This window comes from Pyrus communis, chromosome 11 (assembly GCF_963583255.1).
Source record: "Pyrus communis chromosome 11, drPyrComm1.1, whole genome shotgun sequence".
NCBI lineage: Eukaryota > Viridiplantae > Streptophyta > Magnoliopsida > Rosales > Rosaceae > Pyrus > Pyrus communis.
The window spans coordinates 21,868,679-21,883,623 of record NC_084813.1 but is presented as its reverse complement, the minus strand read 5'-3'; the positions used below and the strand labels follow the sequence as shown (position 1 = coordinate 21,883,623).

At 35.1% G+C, this 14,945-nt stretch overlaps 1 protein-coding gene and 1 pseudogene across 1 annotated transcript; both read left to right on the top strand.

Annotated features, from left to right (window-relative positions):
* The first annotated feature begins 62 nt into the window (after nt 1-62).
* On the top strand, nt 63-2,140 carry LOC137708729 (uncharacterized; annotated as a pseudogene).
* Nucleotides 2,141-8,960: 6,820 nt separating this feature from the next.
* Nucleotides 8,961-12,569, top strand: LOC137749370 (cytokinin hydroxylase-like). Its single transcript, XM_068489465.1, has 5 exons — nt 8,961-9,240; nt 9,326-9,552; nt 9,762-10,006; nt 10,435-10,813; nt 12,144-12,569. Exons 1-5 carry the CDS (start codon nt 8,961-8,963, stop codon nt 12,567-12,569), a joined length of 1,557 nt encoding a protein of 518 aa, XP_068345566.1.
* Nucleotides 12,570-14,945: the final 2,376 nt, after the last annotated feature.

Here is a 14,945-nt window from a genome sequence, read left to right as displayed (position 1 = left end):
GGAGGCCCAGCCCAACAACACAAAACCTAGGAATTATAGAAACAAGCGTCCCCAAAAATACCAAAGCCTTCGCTTTACTTGACTCTTCTTCTCCGTTCGCTCGAGGATTTTGTCTCTGAACTCAATTCAGGTACACAGATTCTCTCTCTACTTCGATTCTCTCATCGGTTCTTCGTTTGGGCACCAACAAAGTCTCGAACTTGAAACTATTGAATTAGTTCGCATGTTGTTTTCCACTGCCTGAGGAACCGACAGAAATCTAGGACTGCCATTTAACTGACTGACTTCAAATCTTGTCAAACATCCTCAATTTTTATTTTATTTTTTTCTATTGTGTTTGAATTTTTCGTAGTTTCCTATGTCGTGGATTTGTTATGGTGTTAACGTTTGCCATATTCGTCGTCCCTGTAACGGATTGCATGCATGAAATTTTTGACTGGTGAAAGAATGGTTAATGTTTGATGCTGAATTGTACTTATGATGATGTTTGCTTATCTGGGTTCGATTTAGTTGATGTTCATTGGAAAATTTTCATTAGTTTATCTTAAAAGTTATTTTCTTTTTCGATCTTCGAATTTTATTACTAAGAGATAAATTTTTGTGGTAATTTAGACTACCGGATAGCCCGAAAAACCGGTGATTGGAAGTGTTTGATTTATACACTGAGCAAAAGAAATGAAGGAAGAAGAAGTGAATAGATGCCAGATACAGGAATGGTACCCGAAGTTTAAATCTGTGTCTATCAAAACCCGAATTCATGAGCTTCCTGAATCCTTTGTCCAGTACCTTCTGGATGATTCGGGCCCCTTCCTTCTCCCTGTTTCAATCTCAAATGACGATGCGTTTCCTAATAGAATTCATAATCCGGAGGAGGAAGACGACTATCAAGTATCAGAAGGGTCTGGTGATGAGTCGGAGCAGCCTTCTCTGCCGCCTTCTTTCCCTGAGCTTGAGTTGGAGATCAAGGAATCGATTGAGTCCCTTGGAGGGTCTGTGTTCCCTAAGCTGAACTGGAGTGCACCAAAAGACTCGGCTTGGATCAGCACTACTGGGAGTCTCAGATGCTCTTCATTCAGTGAGATTGCGCTCTTGCTACGATCGTCTGACTCATTGGTCCATGATCTGTGTCACGCATATGATTCCTGCAGTGACAAAACCTCATCAAGGCCTAGGAGTTTCTTCCTTGCACTGCGGAAATGGTACCAATCTCTGAAGCCAGAGATGGAGTTCCGTTGCTTTGTACGAAATCAGAACTTAGTTGGAATTTCCCAACGTGAGGTCACTACTTGTTATCCTGCTCTGATTGAAAAGAAAGACAGCCTTCAAGCGTTGATCGAAGACTTTTTCGTGGATAAATTGGTGTCGAGATTTGAATCAGAAAACTACACCTTTGATGTCTGTGTGACAAAGGATGATCGCGTTAAGGTTGTGGATTTCAACCCATGGGGCGCATTTACGCTACCTCTGATGTTTACATGGGAGGAATTGGATCAGACTCATAGTGAACAAGGAGATGGTGTCGACTTCAGAGTCGTAGAGAGCCAGTTATCTGTTAGGCCGGGTTTGAAGACAGCAGTGCCGTTTGATTATTTGGACACTGGCGCCGGGAGTGGCTGGGATCAAGTTATCAGAAATGCTAATGAAGAGTTGCAGCAACAAACTAGGAATGCTCAAGCAGGTGCTTAAGGTCATCATCGGTTCGATCTTTCAGGTTCAAGTTCCCTAAGCAAGCAACAAAGTTTTGCAGTGATAGTTTCTGTGTCTATTACTATTATCCTAGATCTTCATCAATGTTAATCTGTTGATGCATCTGTTAAGATTGATCCAGTTCGAAATTCGATTGTGGTCTGATGGCTTCTACTTCCTCTGCCTCCTTCTGGTCTGCAGTATATATTAAATGTTCGCAATTAACACGTTATCCGACTCAAAAGTTACACGAATATTAAGAAAATGAATTTTTTCTTATGATCGTGAATTCGTGATAATAAATACGAGTTGTATTTTTATATTATTTGGGTGTTGATCAATCCGTATGTAAATTAAAAAATTTTGCTTTGTAATGTATAGAGAGATACCAAATGTGTATCAACGTAACGTTTAGTGTTACGGGTGTTTTAGCTATGAAACTTGGTTTCCACTACTACTAACTTTATTTTTAATTTCAGTCATTCATTTTTCGTACCCCTCAATACTATATTTCATTAAAAGAATATTACAAATTTCTTGCAGTTTTATACTCAAGAAAAAACAAAAACAATCAGTAACTGATGTAACAAAAAAATCAAATACCATGCAAAATACCATGGTTTTGTTCTCCATTTCATAGGCTCTATAACTTTTGTGGCTCATGGCCTTAATTTGAAGGGCAACTTGCCCTATAAGAATCTTTTTCTTGCTGTCCTACAGTAACCTGCATATGTGCATGTTTTGATGTTTTCCCCCTTCCCATCCTTCTTGACTCATACACTCTAACAATTCCTCTCTAATCTTTATCCTCCCTTTACATAATTAAATTCTTAAAGTTATGGTCATTTAATCAAAGAGCAGATTGTGATTCTGAAAGTCCTTTCCGCTAACGATAACAAGTTTTAATCTTAGTTTTAACAGTAATTAAGCATTTGGATTAGTATTACGCACCGACGAACCAATCATTAACGTCCGGTAAGGGCACTGCGTATAGATGGAACATATCCATAGATTCTTGGAAACTGTTAATTAAGCTACCTACCTCTTTTAGCAGGTCTTGATCAACTGTTAATGCAGATGTTTATGTATTAGTTTAGTTTGATCAATTCTTAATGGAGATATCTAAACTTGTTTACTTTCTGCTGGGTTCCCAGTTCCCTGAGCCCCAGTTGGGTATCGGGGAGATATCCAAACAGATTAGAAGATTCGTTGTGTATGTCAACCATCAAAGCTGATCGAATACTTGCAGTAGTGGCTGCTAATTGAGCTTTACTTACTGTTTATACTTCATCTCACTATTCTAAAAATTCCCGACTAGCACCGCGTTAGGAAGCTAACCACCATCCTGATTAATCTCTAAGCATATGAAAATTAAAAAAGGGTGCCTAGACCTCCTTAGGTATCTGCCTAACCCACCTAGGTAGGGAATATCACTTAGACAGAAAATCGATAACTTTCATTTTGCATTTTAATTTTATTCAATAAATTGTAAGAGACTTGTTGAATACTTTGATAAACACTCATTATACACTTGTTTCCAGTATTTTCAATATTTTCTAATACTTTAATCTACATTTCATTTTATTTTGCAATTTATGATTCTCAATACAATTAAGTAATATAAGCACTTATTTATACGATATAAATAAATTTGATTAAATCCGCCTAGACCCCTTCTTGCCGCCTAGAATTTAGGCTCTAGATCATTGCTCGACTGGCTTGTAGCGTCTTTTAGAACCTTGCTTCATCCCATCATCAATCTACACTGTCTGTGCTACGCATGTACATTATAGAGTGAGACATACAATTGCATACCTGAATGAATGTGATTTAGATTGTCAATCTGAATCATTAATTACGTTGATTGTGATGTGAATGTGTGATATTCATATTTACTGACGACTGGAGAGTGTCAAACAATCACAAACAAGAACTAAAAATATCTGATGTGTAATTTGTATAATTAGTTATATATCAATATTTTTGTGATCGTGAGGTTAAAGTATCGACAATATCTATTGATGATGTATCGATTATATATCTGTATTGTTAACTGCACCGGTTCTGTATTTAATAATGCAGTATCCGTAACCACCTTTCGAATTATTTTCCACCTCCAGCCTGGAGGCACGATCTGCAAGAGCAGAGAGAAGAGTCTGAGAAGAAAGCTGCTGTGTAAGACGGTGGAAGGGCATGTGCAACCCAATAAGGAATTAAGAAGAAGCACTGCACGAGGCAAATAATCGATAATGTTATTAATTGATGCAAAGCATGCAACGCAATGGGATGAAATTCATGTATCTGATTTACCTGCATATACAAAAGCTTTACGTATGTAAAAGTTGTCTCACAAGTTCAGGAGAGAAATAATCCTGCACCATGAAGTCGATTAATCGTGCGTTTTTAGCAAGGATTAACAAATAATTAGACCTCATTCGATGACTTTAACTTTGATCCCACCTGGCAACTTGTTCTTGTTTTTTTGACATGCAGCGGATGATAAATTCCACATCACACTGACACAAAAAGTCATGAGCATCTCCTTTGGATTTATTTTTTTAATTTTACTTATTCTTTTGGTTATCACCTTTGGAATTAAAATTGACTCAAAAGTTCCACCAAGTCAAAGTAGTCTACTGAGGAACGCAATAGCCTAAAACCCCAAGTCACACATGGATTTCACATATATTTTTAGATTAAGTTGTCATTAGGAAATACTTAAACCAAATGTTAATGTAATATTGCATCAAAACTCGATGTATATATTAGACTGAGTGAATAAAAAAATTCACCTGATAAATTATGTGAAATGAAATTCGTGTTTTTTACTTGTATCTTGTCACCTCTTGCGAATTCATCTAATTTTTTATGGATGTGCATAAACCTTAGCTATGTAATATATATAAATATAGAGGTTGATCATTAAGAGATTTTTAGATATTTAGAATATGTTTATCATTGCCTAAGTTAAGTTCTATTTAACACATGTTTTTGAAGCATAGTAAACGTGTGTTTCTGAGTAATTTGATTTAATAAAAAAAATTGTATAAACATCTTAGTTAATACATGAAAGATATAAGAGAAAAACGAAAACAAGAAGAATTTGGCTAATCATGAGGGCAGAGAACTATAGGTCACATGCAAGATTGTAAAAATGCAAACTGATTGAAACTGCTGAATATTGTTGTCAAACTAAAGAAAGTTAAAGTTTCACCATAAAATCAATTGAGAATATCGGGAGTAGTCCAATCTCTTATGAGTTTTTGCATGGTTTGGTCCCTCATCGATGTGAAACTTTGTCCTCACATTCTCACATGTCCCCACATATGGTTAATTTTCAAGTCTAACGCATGGACAACACAAACGGGACGGCGTATCTTAGCAGTAATGAATTCAAGCTCAAGCATTTGAGATTGAAGAAGAAGGAAGAGAAGTGGGAAAAGTAAAGAGAGAGACTGTGAGAGAGAGAAGTGTGGCAAATTAATTAGTTGTTGATTAACGGGCTTATTCTTATTGGTAACATATTATTTGGTTTAAAATTTTTGGGAAGCATTTTTGCTTACCACCTTAAACTTTAGTATGTGCTTACCATACACCTAATCATTGTCATTTCACTTAATCTTGGTTAACTTTTTTCAAAATTGAAAAAGTAACATTTAATGTGAAAGTTAACTATAGTTAAGTGAAATGACACATGACAAATAATTAGGTGCATCATGAGCATATATGTCACATCCCGGCCCGGCGCGGGACCATTTCCCGGGCCCGACTCCACCGTAGCACAATATTATCCGCTTTGGGCCCCAACCACGCCCTCACGGTTTTGTTTCTGGGAACTCACACGAGAACTTCCCAATGGGTCACCCATCCTGGGAGTGCTCTCGCGCGCTACTCGCTTAACTTCGGAGTTCCCATGGAACCCGAAGCCAGTGAGCTTCCAAAAGGCCTCGTGCTAGGTAGAGATGAGAATATACATATAAGGATCACTCCCCTGGACGATGTGGGATGTCACAATCCACCCCCCTTAGGGGCCAGACGTCCTCGTCGGCACACATGCGACCAGGGTTAGGCTCTGATACCAAATTGTCACATCCCGGCCTGGACGGGACCACTTCTCGGCCCCGATTCCATCGTAGCACGATATTGTCCGCTTTGGGCCCCAACCACGCCCTCACGGTTTTGTTTATGGGAACTCACACGAGAACTTCCCAATGGGTCACCCATCCTGGGAGTGCTCTCGCGCGCTACTCGCTTAACTTCGGAGTTCCCATGGAACCCGAAGCCAATGAGCTCCCAAAAGGCCTCGTGCTAGGTAGAGATGAGAATATACATATAAGGATCACTCCTCTGGGTAATGTGAGATGTCACAATATACACCATAATTATGATGGTAAACAAAAATACATTCATATTTTAATCTCCTTAGCATTATCCATAATACAATGGTTGAACTCATCCCCTCACATATATGTTTGACAATTGCCATGCACGTTCTTCCCTGCCGTTAAAATTAAATCCCAAACAAATTCCACTTTCCACTTTTCAGTAAAATTAAGGATTCGATTTTAACACAACATATGGTTAAAAATGAAAATGTAAGCACTACAATTGCCCTGTGCCCCTCCCAACCAAAGAATGTTTCACCCAATTTCCTTCTTATATAGAACGACTACAACAAAGATTTAGGTGCAGTCAAATGATGATTTTGAAGAATTTTAAAAGGCATTTTAAAGTGATAGATTTGATAGAATTATAAAATCTTTACAACTTTTAAACGAATTTTGAAGGATTTTTATAGACTTTGATTAAATATTTGAATGGATTTTAAGAGGATTTCTTGTCATTTAAAAAATTTACTTTTTAAATAGAAAATAAGATTAAAAATAAAAAAACTTGAAAAAAAATAATGAAAAACTTTGCCCAATTCTCCTCAGTAATCCCAATCTCTGTGGTCCTTCATCAGAAGAAAAAAAATATTTTACCCAGATTTTTCTTCCTAACCCAAAATGCTCATGCTAAACCAGATTTTCTCCCAACTATAGACTAGACTATTTACAACAAAAAAAATGTTGCCACCATCCTTCTCCTTCAACCTGCGAGCCTTTTCTATTCAACTTGCCAGCCACCGTCTTTTGCCTCTTCTTTATAAAAATAAATGAGTAACTAATTTTTATTATAATAATACATTCTGATACAATTTGTGTTCTTTATTTAAGTACATTAATTCATTTAATATATTTTGGTATATCCATCGATACAAACATTTAGGGAGTAAATACATTTTGATATTGATATATAGATATATTTAATATAATATCATTTGGTACTTGCATTTTGGTACAGACATTTGGTACATAAAATTCGATACATAGTTTTTGGTAAAGACGTCCCCAAGGGAACACCCACACTGTGATTGGCGGCCAAATTGTGAATTGGCTTTGGTTGTTTGATTTAGGGAATGTATTTTAATTTAATGTATAAAAAAAAAAATATTTTGGTACAGGCATTTAAGTTCATTATAATATATTTCGATATAAATATTTAGGTGCAAATATTTTGGTAAAGGCATTTTAAATTATTTGATTTATTAGATCTTGAGGTTTAAAGAAATTTTTTTTTCGTTTTCAGCAATTCATCAAAGAATGGAGAGATTTTTCAGTGTGACCGGTACACGGGGTGGTACACCACGTGTCACTATACAAATGGTGGATATGTGTGCTAAAAGTTAATGACTTAAAAAATAAAATTTCCCACCATTTTTATTAAAACACGTGGTGTACCACTTGTGTTCCCATCACAATGAAAAATTTCTCCAAAAAATGAATCGAGTACAAAGAAGTCAATTTAATATATTTCAGTAAAGTCACTTTTGATGTATTTACAAATTTTTCTTATGTGTCACTAATTTCTTTTAATGTTTTCTTATTCAGATTTATTTATAAACTGAAAGAACTAAGGGGGTGTATTCAATTGGGAATTTGAGAGATTTTAATGGATTTATAAATCCATGGATTTTTACTGAGTTTAACTGATTTATATAGATTATATGTAAAATTTTGATTTAATTCCCTCGAATTCTCATGAGAAGATATGAGATTTGTGGATGCTTAAAATACACTACAAGATCTCTCAAATTCCCTCTAATTCCTCAATAGTTCCAAATTATCTAAATTCTAATTATAATTGAATACACTTGAAATGTTATAAACTTCTTTAAAATTCTAATTGAATACACCCGGATTTCTAAGGATTTTAATAAAGTATCTTAAAATCTTGATTAAATATACATTGAATTTCAGATAATCACTTAAAATCCTGATTGAATAGCCCCTAGATTCATTAAAAGAATTAAAATCCCTCAAAATCCCAATTGAATACACCCCAATGTGCATATTAATAAAATTACAATTTTAATGTGGATACATTAAATAAAAATACACATAAAATAACAAAAATAGAATATGAATTTTAATAAAAGTATCAATGATTAAAATCAATATGTAATCAAATACTAGATTTATTATTAAAAAAAAAATCAAGCTTTTTCAAAGACTAATGTTTTTTTTTTTTTTTGTGTGTGTGTGTGTGTCAATTTCAAGGACTAATGTTAAAAACCCTTTTACTTATGAAAGAGAGAGAAGAGGAGAACAATGGATTTGAAATCCTAGGATAAGGTGGGATTTTCTTTTTGTCTTGGTTATATATAGATTTTGCTCTCAAATATTGCAAAATCCACTGCTTAATAACTACAAAATCTTTAATTTGATAAATATTTATTAAAATATCAATTTATTACACTAGATTTGGATGGATTTTATAAATATCAATTTATTACAAAATCTTTAATTTTTAATGCGCCTAGATTTGGATGGATTTTATAAATATCTATTAAAATATCAATTTATTATACCTAGATTTGCATGGATTTAAAACTTTCTATTAAAATCCTAATCAACTTAATTATGATTTTAAAATCTTTTAAAATCCTCTCAAATCCTAGTTTGATTACACCTTTATTCTATTAAATGAAATCGGTTATATAAATTCTAGAACGACAAGCGTTACACTATACATATGTCCTAATTTAAAATTGCTGACTTTGACAAAAATAAAATTTTAATTGCTGAGAAGCCTTCCTCTTGGCCAATATAAATTGGGGTGGTCGCTACTTCACATTACACACACAATCTCTCTTATTTGAGTGTGAGACGCCAGAAATTTGCAAGATAAAAAATCCTCTGTTTTTCTTCTTCTAGTTTTATTTGATCACCACCATGGCTGCGGTGCTCTTAACAACCCTACTGGTCATATTTCTTAGCTTATTACTAAGAGTTGCTTACGACACTCTCTCATGCTACTTCCTAACCCCAAGACGCATCAAGAAAATCATGGAAAAGCAAGGAGTGCGTGGCCCTAAACCCCGCCCTCTCAACGGCAACATCTTGGACATGGCCACCCTTGTCGCCAAATCGACCTCTCACGACATGCACACGATCAACCACGACATCGTCGGCCGGCTCCTGCCCCATTATGTCGCATGGTCCAAACAATATGGTTCGTAAATTCTTTTAATTTGATCACCACATCGATCACTATATAATTTTTTGTGTCTTTTTATGATATTTGAGTTGGGTTTTAGGAAAAAGATTCATATATTGGAATGGAGTTGAACCCCGTATGTGCTTGTCGGAGACTGAATTGATCAAGGAGCTTTTGTCCAAGTACAGCTCCATCTCCGGCAGGTCATGGCTTCAACAGCAAGGCTCCAAGCATTTCATCGGCCGCGGATTACTGATGGCCAATGGCGAAGATTGGTACCATCAGCGCCACATCATTGCACCGGTATTCACAGGAGATAGACTCAAGGTATGAATATGATGATTCTTAATGTTTCTGTTATGTATGGTGTCTGTTATTAACATTCCAAAAATGTCATTATTGAATTCTCTTTGGCAAAAAAAATAAATAAATAAATAAAAAGGAATATGAAAGTGCAAAAAGATTATTTTACAGTGTTAATAACAATTTCCTAACTGGAATTATTGTGATGAATTAAAAATTGCAATTTTGATTAGAGCTATGCGGGGTACATGGTGGAATGCACTAAAGAGATGCTCCTGTCGCTAAAAAAGGAGATAGAGATTTCAGGGAGAAAGGAGTTTGAGATTGGAGAATACATGACAAGGCTCACAGCTGACATAATTTCGAGGACGGAGTTCGATAGCAGCTACGAGAAGGGGAAGCAGATATTTCGACTGCTCACTGTTCTGCAGCAACTATGCGCCCAAGCAAGCAGGCACTTGTGCCTTCCCGGAAGCCGGTGAGTTGTACACAAAAGGATTTGAGGTGCATTTTAGGGAGGATATTTAATTGAATTCGTTTATGTTTCATAAATAATAAAAAGAGCCAATAGATTTCTTTTACGTGGTCGCATTTTCTTATTCTTAATTTCTTTGGCAGATTCCATGTTTTTCCAATAAGCTTCTCTTTTTTGTCCTTTTTATTTTATTTGATTTGGTAGATTCCATAGTTATTATAGTTTTTCATGTTTTTCCATGTTTTTCCATGTTTTTCCAATAAATTTCTTTGGCAGATTCCATAGTTATTATAGTTTGTTCTTGATCAATTGTCAATCACCTTCAAGAGTTCGTTGTTGAACGGCTTCAAACCCATGACATATGTACTAATTATTTTTGTAGGTCAGACTAATTTCTTTTTGATATTCTGAAGTTTTGAATTGGATTTCAGGTTTTTCCCAAGTAAATACAACAGAGAAATAAAATCTCTGAAAATGGAGGTGGAGAGGCTGCTGATGGAGATAATCCAGAGCCGAAAGGACAGCGTTGAGATCGGTCGGAGTAGTTCTTATGGAAATGATTTGCTGGGGATGTTGCTCAATGAGATGCAGAAAAGAAGAGGGAATGGTTTCAGCTTAAACTTGCAGCTAATCATGGATGAATGCAAGACATTCTTCTTTGCAGGACATGAAACAACTGCTCTTTTACTCAGTTGGACTGTCATGTTATTAGCCTGCAATCCCTCTTGGCAAGAAAAGGTTAGGGCTGAGGTGAAGCAAGTATGCAATGGTGGAACTCCATCTGTTGATCAACTTTCCAAGCTCACTTTGGTAAGCAAGCTTGCTTTATATCTTTCTAATTATTGTTAGCTTATAGTTGTTTTGGTGGTTTGATATGGTGGCATTTAGGCCATGAAATTACTAAAAAGTTAAAGGTATTGAGAAGGGACAAGATATTATAGCCACTAAGCAATGCTTCCAAAATTCTTAAACAAACATAGATTTTTTGGCATAAGCCTAAAGGCTAAAACTCCACACCTACGTGTAAACTTAAGTTTGGATTTTACTCGCTTGTATTAAATTAAGTGACTACAGTTCTAACAAATTTTCAATTTAATTACCACACTTTCTGATAGAATATTCAATTTTGAATGCATACGATTAAATAAAGTGTCCAAACTAACGGATGAGGATTCTCTCCTGAGCAAAGGGTGAGGATCCTCCTGACCAAGACCATTGGGCAATTGAAATTTTATCCAAAGGTTACAATTATTATAACTTTTAGAAAAGTCCTCTATTTTTAACCGTTGGATAAAATTTCAACGATCCGATGGTTTTGCACCCAATTAAGAGAGGATCCTGATTCTAAACTAACACCCAATTAATTTAGTAGTATAAACAATTTACTGCATTTCTACCTGCAATAGTACTTTAAAAGAAGCCTCAAAAGTGAAGCTAGCTAGCCCTCGCTTTAGGCTTTTCATTCTAAGAGGGCCCATAATCTACTCCTATCCATAGTTCATGGCACGCCACCTTAGTTTTGTGGTTCTACTTAATTTGAGTAATACTATTCATACTATATTTTTGTATCATATTTTCATATCATCTTAGGTGATATTTAATATGGACAGTCACATCATTTGAATTAATCAGATTTTTAAATTTAGTTCATTATTTAATAAACTAATAATTAAGAAAAATTAGTTAATTAAATGATGATTGATTGATTGTGGTATACGATAAGTCTTTTTCTTTCATTTCCTTAGGTTTGCAAATTTTTCAAATGATGTGGCTGTTCACATCAGATGCCACCTAAGGTGGTATAGAAATATGGTATAAAAATATGGCATGAATAACATTACTCACTTAATTATGAAAATGCTAATTATAAAAAACCCAGAACACCAAATTGAAGTTTTTTAAAAGGAGATTAGCTGATAATGGAGGTCAAATTAGTCAAAAGGCTTGGCAGCGGCAGTGCCTTGCATGTCTAGTAATCATAAAAACTTTAATAAGCCTTGCCAAGCTAGCTAGGTCATGCCCTTAATTATATCTTTAATTAATATTTTTTTTCTGAACCATGTTCCTAGAGTTTTAGTCTGAGCTTATTGGTCACAAATATATATATATATATATATATATTTTGTTTGATTTGTTGCAGTTAAATATGGTAATAAATGAATCACTGAGGCTGTATCCACCAGCGACTGTTCTACCTCGAATGGCTTTTGAGGACATCAAACTCGGCGACTTACATATTCCAAAGGGGCTATCAATATGGATTCCAGTGCTGGCTATTCACCACAGTGAAGAGTTATGGGGTAAAGATGCAAATGAGTTCAACCCTGAAAGATTTGCTTCCAAGTCCTTCACACCCGGGAGGTTCATTCCGTTTGCTACTGGTCCAAGAAATTGTATCGGTCAATCTTTCGCTATGATGGAAGCTAAGATCATATTAGCAATGTTAATCTCGCGATTTAGCTTTACTATTTCGCCTAATTATCGTCATGCTCCGGTTATTGTCCTCACCATCAAACCTAAGTATGGTGTTCAAGTATGCTTGACTCCCATAGACCCTCCAAATTAGCATACTGATTTTGGGATTAGTGTGCATGATGTGTTTGCCATTTGAGGAGCTAGGGAACTTGAGACGGAATTTTAGCCAACTCTATCCTTGTAATTTTTGTTTCTTGGGTTATACATAGGGAAGAGAATGGGATTGGCGTGGTGTTTGAGTGGATTAACAAAAGAGTAAATGTCAATAAGAATGAATCACAATGATTATTCTCGCCTTTAGCCTAATATTGATGATATGTTATCTTATTAAGCCGCCCTTGATGTATATATGTTATATTATCAAATTGTTAATTTACTACATTCACGTTTATTTTCAATGTAAGTGCATATTTACAATCCTAGAGTTATTTAAAGGTCAAACTTGCATTTATATGATGAAACAACTACCGATATAAAACTAATTAAGGCAATCGAAACACACACAAATCGATCCATGAGTTAAACATGGTCTCTCCTAGGAGTGGGCATGGTTCGGTTCGGTGCGGTTTTAAGTGAAATTGAAACTTTTTGCGGTTCGGTTTGGTGCGGTTTTGAAGCCAAAACCAAAATGAAACCAAACCGTTTGGTTTGGTTTGGTGTGGTTTCAAATGGTTTCGGTTCGGTTTTTAAGAAAAAATATACAAATTAAAATACGAAACGCATATCTCAAGCTTTACATGAAGGCAATCAACAAAGAACTTTTTTTAAGAAAACTTATCTAGAAGAAAAGTAGTTTCTAGTAAGATCATAAATCAGAACTTGAAATGAAAGATTAGAATATATTATTAAGCATTTTCCAATCTAGCTAATCGAACCGCTACAAAATGTCATAAATCCGTATATAAAATGAAACTATTCCCTCATTAAAATCCAGTAAAAGTCTTCACAAAGCAACCTTATTAGCTCGCTAGGTACCAATTGCCACACAAAAATTTAAGGCTTGGGAAGAAGAAATGAATGAACGGTTTGCATACTCTGTGCAGTAGATAACATGTATCAATGATCCAATGTCATGGACTCATGGCATATATATATTATAATTGTCCAACAAACAGACTTGCCCCCTCAAATCTATGAAGAAGCTATGCATTATTTCCCTTGCAATTTCAATTTCTCAACATCCTTTGTGTGGAACATTTACCCATTGATCACATATCCAGTGTAGGACAATGCATTCAAGTGCCCACCCCTACTGATGAGTGATGATATTATGTAGAAGAGAAAGAAAGTGATGAATGATGATATTCTAGTGTGGTTGAGTTCATAATAAATGTATGGACTCTAACAAACAATCAATTAAAACATGACATTTAATATGGACATTTAATTAAATGCTTATTACTATTTACAGTGCGATCGGTTTCGATGCGGTTTTCAGAAGCCAAAACTGAAACCAAACCGTTTCAAAACCGCAAAACCGAACCGTTTGGTGCGATCCGATTTGGTTCGTGTTTCGATTTCGGTTTTTTGTTTTAAGTGCCCACCCCTAGTCTCTTCTTAAGCTTTGATGGCCCATGTAACTTATAACGAATGATAAATTGATTCTTTTATTCTATCAGATTGATTTAACAAGGTGCTTATCTTTCAAGATTAATTAAAATAATCCAACTTGTATTTTACGCGCGCCCCGGGGGGGGGGGGTGTGTAGGGTCAGGATCTTCCTTTTAGAGGCTTCATATAAATGTAGAGTGCTTTGGCAGCTACCCCATCATCTCCTTGCACCAATCTCCGATTCTTCTGCGCATCCCACTAAAATTTTTTTTCTCATTGTTTTGCTTTCAACTACCATTTATTTATTTCTCTTCTCTGTCACTGTCTAATACACTCACTGCATTCGAAAAATTCCAATGCCACACTTTTTAATACGACTTCATCAAGAAACAGTGAAGCTTTCCACCCCAATCTCGAAAGGTTTTGAACCATTGTATTCGATCCATAAGTCAATTAGACTTTACCTGAATTCCTTTTACACAAGAATAATTTTCTAACAAAATAGCTTTCTCAATTTTTTTTCATAATACACTTATTCTTTGAAAACCTTAAGTTTAGAAGTTTCACTTTTATTCAAGTACTCATTTCAAGTCACTCGATTGTCTTAAGTTTTGAGAAGAAGATATTCAAATTTTAGACATCTTACAACAAAGTTGAAAATATCACTAACACAATAGTTATGCAATTACTCTCTTATAATGTGCCATATCATCTCAATATGGGAAACTTTTAATATTCACAACTGTCTCATGTTTTTTTGTGTAGGTAGATAAAGATGTTAAATAATTGTATAGATATCATTCTCATAGTTAAATAATTATATAGTCCATCGCAGTTGCTAATTTATTTGTTTAAATGTTTTGCGTATGATTCAAATTAAAATTTCATATTTGGAAAAGAAAGACATAACTAGGAA

Excerpts from the sequence above, each read along its gene's own strand:
- LOC137749370 (XM_068489465.1), top strand. The coding sequence starts at position 8,961 with ATGGCTGCGGTGCTCTTAACAACCCTACTGGTCATATTTCTTAGCTTA. Across the intron at positions 9,553-9,761 it reads TCACAGGAGATAGACTCAAG|AGCTATGCGGGGTACATGGT; the intron begins GTATGAATATGA and ends AATTTTGATTAG. Across the intron at positions 10,814-12,143 it reads AACTTTCCAAGCTCACTTTG|TTAAATATGGTAATAAATGA; the intron begins GTAAGCAAGCTT and ends GATTTGTTGCAG.